The following is a 6,587-nucleotide window of genomic DNA, read 5'->3' as shown; positions in this document are numbered from 1 at the left end:
GCGTGGCTAAAAAAAGACGCTTCCACTGGCTGACGCGTGGACCCGCTGTCGGTGGTCGTCATAAATAAGACGACCGGTGGCGGTTGGGTGACCGCCAAGTGGGGATGCGGCAGACGGCGAGGAGACGCGCAGCGTGTCCACTTCGCGTCCGCGCCGACGCATACCAAGTGCAATTTTGGGCCGGAAATGGGTCGACGCGGACACCAGGCGGACACGATTTGAGTTTGGGTCGACGCGTTGGGCCGCCACTTTTGTCCGCGTCGATCCAAACGAACGCGGGCGGACGAAATGGGTCGCCCCATTGGAGTTGCTCTTACTCCCACTATGAGTAGTCATAGGAAACAATTGGCCCTGTTTGGTTCGGCTGTGGATTTCTAAAAGCAAACCAACTGATACAGTTTTTTTTTCAGATTTTGGCCCGCAGCGAAATCAGATTTTGAAAAGCACGTCCTAAGCTGCTTTCGTTTTTGGTTCAGATTTTGATAATGGATTTTTGAAATCGGATTCTACTGGGTTTGTTCTTTGATTCAGATTCTGGGTGACAGCGGAATCCATAAAGGGGCGAAGGCAGCCTCGGATTCCGCTCCGGCGGACCGGCCCTCGTCACTCCGTGCGATAGTTGCCGTTTGTCCTAATCAAACCGATCCATTTCCTCTCCAACAAGTTGACTCATTTCACCGCTGCTCCGAGCGTATAATCCTTAATTAGCAACCACCGACGGCCGCAATTACCTCCCACCCCCGCCCCACCCCTCGTAAACCCCGATTCCTCGATCGAATCTAGAGCACAGGTGAAGAGGAGGTAGCCGGCGGCGGGCGAGCGGCCAAGTCTCTCAGGTGTCTTCGACGATGGGGTTCATCTCGGGGGTGGTGATGGGGTTGGTGGTCGGCGTCGTGATCATGGCCGGGTGGAGCCGCGTGATGCAGCGGCGCAGCAGGAAGCGCGTCGCCAAGGTTCGGCCGGTCTCACGCGCGCCAGCGCCATCTTCAATCCTCTTGCCACTCCAGTTGGATTGCTCGCGGTTACTGCTAGGCGTACTGCGAAGCTCGTTTTGCGGTTGCGACTTTTCATTTATTTGTGAAGCGAACATTTACAGGCTGCGGATATCAAGGTCCTTGGGTCTCTTGGCAGGGAGGACCTCAAGAAGCTCTGCGGCGACAATTTCCCCGAGTGGATATCCTTCCCACAGTATGAGCAGGTTAGCACTAGTTCAACTGATTTGTCTTTAGTGCGATTTTAGTCGTGTGTTTGTTAACTACTCCCTCCGTAAAGAAATATAAGAGCATTTAGATCACTATTTTGGTGATCTAAACACTCTTATATTTCTTTACAGAGGGACTACATACAAGAGAAACTAGAATTCACGGACTTGACCACTGGATTCACGAGTGGTAGACTGTAGTACTTGGAATGTCTGTCTTGGAAAGGTTTTTTCTTCACTTAAGTTATATGTACATGTAGGCATCTCGAGATGCAAGTGTAGGTGGACCTAGGCAGGTCTGGTACGATTTTCTTGTTTGATGACCTCGATGAATTACTATTGAAGCCTGTTAGATATTATGTACTCCCTCCATTCCATAACGTGCGCATACAGATGTTTTGAAAGTCAAACCTCACAAATATGGAATGCCAAACATATATCATTAGATTCATCATAACATGTAGTTCCATATTTTATGTATTTTGTACTGTAGATACAAATAGTTTTCTCTATAAACTTGGTCAAAGTTTGACTTTTCGAATCAGAGGGAGTATCACATTGATGCAGAGGCCGGAGTTTCAATCTCCTTTTCGAAAAAGGTGTCAGATGTCTGAATCACTGAAGGTTTGGGCGCCCTGTCAAATTCAACTTCTTCCGCATCTTTGGATCTCCTTCTCTTCCGAATCCTCTTCAATCCCTTGCCCATCTTCTCCCCCCGAGGCATCCTCCTCCTACCACCTCACCACTCCCCCTTTCTCTTCTGTGCATTTGCATAGAACTCTCCCACCACCTGGGACTGAGTGCACACCCAAGCTTTTTTACTCGCCCACTAGATGCCGACTAATCGCCGAGCCGGTGCATCAAAAGGTTGTGACCAGGCGATTAATGGTGACTAATCACTGACAAGATCAGGCTAATCACTGAGCTGGAGGCATCGTGACTCGACGTGACTCCGCGGCACAAAAACCTTGACCGCACCGCACCACCTCCTTGCACTACCATACCACGTCTCGTACAATGCCTACACATGCCAGTGCTGCCCTGCCCACTCTAATATCCACTCCTTTCTTAGGCCATCATCACTTGCCGCCCATGGCTGATGGTGCGCTGTGCCTCCATGCCTACAACCGACCTTGCTACTGCCTCCATGCCTACAACCGACCTTGCTACTGCCTCCATGAGGGCACTAATAAATCCGTCTAGTGAACATGATCAAATCTCTTGATGGAACTCAAGAAGAGGAGAAAAAGAAGGAACGTAAGGATCTTACATCAAACGTATCTGGATCGACAGCTAGATCGTCTCACTGACTCACTCAATGATGCCCAAATAGAAAGACTTTTAATAAAGTAATATACCATGATAGGCTAACATGCAGTAATTACATGAAGGGGTAATATTTTAAAGCTCAAGAATTGTTGGTTTGTATTTGCCTAAAGACGAGGACATTTCTGTGAGGTGGAGCTTCTATCATCTTCTGCTAAGTAAATTTTGTACGCGCAGCTAGTTTATGAGAAACTGTTCATGCTTACTTCATTTCTCAACATGATCAATGGATATTCTGCCTACATTTTCTGTCCCCACAGGTGAAATGGCTGAACAAGCATCTCAGCAAACTTTGGCCTTTTGTTTCACAAGTAAGATTTTCTTTTGGCTCTTAAGAAAATTTAGAGTAACGTAAATGATAAAATACTTTGCCAATTGGAAAATCCTGCTTGCTAGTAACGGACATGTGGTGTCCCTTTATAGCAATTTCGGTCCCTTAGTGTATGTTGTTTCAGCAAGCTGTTGAACTACAGACTGGTTGTTCTTTAATTTTCTGTGCATTCCAGTCCTGGCATTTCATGGGGTATGTTTGATATTCTTTTTGGTTATGTTGATTATGTTGTTAACTTCCTATTACTAGCACAAAACAGCTTGAAATTTTCTCTCACTTTTGTTGCTGCACCGCGAAGATTTACTGAGTGTAACAAAATGATTTTGGCATTTGGAGTATCCCTTCTTTATTCAATCTTTGCATCCTAGACTTGATGATCACGGTCATGAACATAGCACCTTCTATGCTATTAAGAGCCTATTAAATGTTGTTTGGAGATTCAACTTTGGTGCTGGTCACACCAATTATCATATTTGTATGTATGGATACTATGTCAAAATAATATACTTCAAATTATTTATAGTTTCCACAAAGTGAAATGGTGTCCTAAGCCGTTTCCTTCTGGCCACTGGTAAATAGCATGAATGTGTTGATCAAGACGAATGGTTGTATTCTTTGTTTTAATACAACCCCGTATTCCTGTGCACCTAAGGTTTTTTTTTCTGTTTTTTATTCTACAGTAATGTCTATATGCCATGTGTGTACTACTAAGTACTAACTATATTTCTCTTTTGGTTTAGGCTGCAACTGCAGTTGTTAAGGAATCTGTTGAACCCCTGCTAGATGATTATCGACCTCCAGGAATAAAATCTCTGAAGTTCAACAAATTCTCTCTTGGAAATGTCTCGCCAAAGATCGAAGGTCTCATTTTTTGTTTTTCGGATTCTCTAGTATCTAGAATGCACTGATACAGATATGTGTATCAATATCGGGCTGATACGGATACGTAAATTCACCATTTTGGAAAAGCACCAATACGGGGATATGTTTTACTATTTTCTTTTTTCTCCAAAAAAGTGTATAGAAGCTAGGAACAACAACTGATTTCTCTATAACTGTAACATGGCTCCACAATTGTGCCCTTAGGTTGGTAGGTTGAGTAGAAGGATCCATCAGGATTAGAGGAGATGAGATCATGAGGGGAGAAAGGAGAAAAGGAAGTGAGCTTATCTACGACTGTCAGCTGAACGGCTCAGTGTACATACCTTGGGAGGTTGTGCCGACCTCAATCGTTGAGCTAGGGGCTAACGCCCACCGGGGAGATGCGCGAGTCGGTGTTGCATCGGCTGCTGCTGCTGGGGTGCGGTCACCACCGTTGCCACATAAGTTGTCGTTGTCAGTCTTTTTCTTAAGGTAGTCTTTTTCTTAAGGTGGTTTCGGTGCTGGAGTTCTGGTCGCTGTTGTAGTCGCTAATGGCGCCATACTCATAGTTGGCGTAGAGAGCTGTTTGTGGTGCCGACTAGCCGGTGTGGAGGAGCTGTGTCTCTCATAGCAGGAGGAGCGACCTGGTTTGCATGAAGGTAGGGAAGGGAACCTAAACGGTGACAAGGGTCGAGACGTCAGCAAAGCGTGAGTTGAGGCCACATAGGTAGTCTTGCACGAGCGTCTGGTCGGTCATGGGTTGCCTGACGTCTAGAAGTGTTCCATAGAACGACTTAAGGAGATGACACTAGGCGGTGATGGTGAGATTGCCTTGGGTGAGAACACACAACTCCGCCCCGACTTAGAAGGCGTGGGTGAGCGTCTATGCCTCATGGGCGGTTGGTTCTCCACCATGATGATGTCGAAGACATCCTTGATGATGGGGCCATACAACCTTGGAGAAGTTCGGCAGCCAGGGTGTCATCATAGACATGACTGGTGAGCTCGTACTTGCCGAAAAGGACGTTGATGAGCATGCTCCACTTCGAGAAGTGGAGGCCTCGAGGTAGAGGATGTCGGGGACATTGACGGCGAGTGAGGCCGACGATGTAGCCGGGACCATGGCGGAGGAGAGTGCCGCGGTCGTTGCGTAGAGCCGGGCGGGCGAGGACAGCACACCCATGGTAAATGAGGTGTTCATGGTTTTTGTTTTTGAAAAGGAGGATAACCCCCAGTCTCTGCATCGAGCAACGCACACATCCATCTTTATTGTATTATTCAACATAGTTTGACAAAATAAATACATGGATCAACCCAAAACCACCTTCCTGGGGATCAAAGTCGCTACACGTACTAGTTTGATGATGTGCCCTTACCACACACCATCTAATCCGGTGGCCCCACCAAGCCGCCCCACGGCGAGCAGAGATCACCAACCGTTCTAGCAGAGTCGCTACACCTACTAGTTTGATGATGTGCCCTTACCATGCACCATCTAATCCGGTGGCCCCACCAAGCCGCCCCACGGCGAGCAGAGATCACCAACCGTTCTAGCAGACCCTCAGCATGCACCGTATGCGCACGCTCCATCTTCTGCCATCCCAATTTCTAGAGAGATCAATGCATTAACCTTGCCAGGCCCAACCGCCGTCGACGCCACCACGACACCAAACAATGCCACGACCCTGCGCGCGTCCATCAACACACGCCCATCATCGAGACCCCGCTGCGCCAGGCCGCCGAGACCGCGTCACTGACGCGGTAGATGCCACACCGCACAACCTCCTGATCCAGATCGCCACCAATGCCAACCCAATGGTGTCCACGAGCAACCTATCTCCCAAGGCGGCGCCTTCAAGAAGGGAACGACTCCGAAGGCGCCGTCCTTGCCCGCCGCAGTTAGGGCTTTCATCTGAGAGACAAATGATGGGATGGAGGTAGTAGCAGAACTGACGAACGTCTCCATGGAGGAAAAACAGCGCCCTTGGGTGTGGCTGCCGTCGCGGCTGACCAGTGCTGGTGAGGGATTTCTCATCCCCACATCCAGCAACATTCGCATCGAGGACCGGCAAGTGTTGCGACCCAGATCCATACGAATCACACCGGAGAGCAGGGGAAGGAATGGAGGTGTCCTGATCTAGATCAGACACCACCCGCCGAGCCAAGCAGTGCCCCAATTGATCCAGGAGCCTACCCCCGAGCGCACAACATGCTCCCCATCGCCACCTTCCTTGGCTGCGCCCCGGGCTTGCCTCTGGCACCAGTCTCTGGCGGCGGCGAGGAACCAAAGGGAATGGGGGAGGCTAGGCTGCGGCGGCGTGAGATCCACTAGCGAGTCGGGGTGCTGCGGCGGCATGAGATCCACCCAAACGAAACGGTTTCTACATGCATACTGAGTCGTCTGAGGTGTTTATGGTGGTCATCGGAGATTGGATTGGGAGAGGCATAGCTGGAGGTAGGATCAGTCTGTGGCCGATACCATGCAAAGGAGAAGGGATTTGGGGCGTCCAGTTCTCGTATGTTTGTATAGCTTGTACAAGGTGCCTTGCAAGGCAAGAATAGTCAATCAGAACAACCGAATATTAACATAATGGGCTAGAGAGGTAAGGTGAGAGATTGCCTAACATCTATGCATGGTATATAACTTAACAGTCGTCGTAATAAGGTTTGCACCTCAAGAAGGCAGCCTGCAATTCAGGCAATTCTGCGCAACTTGTACTCTTGTAGGCTTCCTCTTTGCCTCAAATGATTAAACTCATAAAATATACCAACCGCATTTCTTACCTCAAACCTCTCTACAATCTCTTGAGTTCACTCTTGGCAAGATAGATGCTTGTCCCCTATTCAGTAACAAACATCCCCCCCCCC

The 6,587-nt window shown here is 48.6% G+C and overlaps 1 protein-coding gene across 2 annotated transcripts in view; it reads left to right on the top strand.

The window, feature by feature from the left end:
- The first annotated feature begins 580 nt into the window (after positions 1-580).
- LOC119354584 (synaptotagmin-5-like) overlaps positions 581-6,587 on the top strand; it is a 38,916-nt gene continuing 32,909 nt past the window's right edge. Inside the window, exons 1-4 of one of the 2 annotated variants that reach the window (XM_037621296.1) lie at positions 581-953; positions 1,097-1,198; positions 2,788-2,838; positions 3,599-3,719. In XM_037621296.1, the coding sequence (XP_037477193.1) occupies positions 849-953; positions 1,097-1,198; positions 2,788-2,838; positions 3,599-3,719 (379 nt within the window). In that variant the 5' untranslated portion in view covers positions 581-848. The remainder of the gene's footprint in view (positions 954-1,096; positions 1,199-2,787; positions 2,839-3,598; positions 3,720-6,587) is intronic. The other variant, XM_037621295.1, reaches the window with a different exon arrangement.

This window comes from Triticum dicoccoides, chromosome 2A (genome assembly GCF_002162155.2).
Source record: "Triticum dicoccoides isolate Atlit2015 ecotype Zavitan chromosome 2A, WEW_v2.0, whole genome shotgun sequence".
Classification (NCBI taxonomy): domain Eukaryota; kingdom Viridiplantae; phylum Streptophyta; class Magnoliopsida; order Poales; family Poaceae; genus Triticum; species Triticum dicoccoides.
Note: the sequence above shows the minus strand (reverse complement) of the source record. Positions and strands in the feature narration are given on the sequence as shown.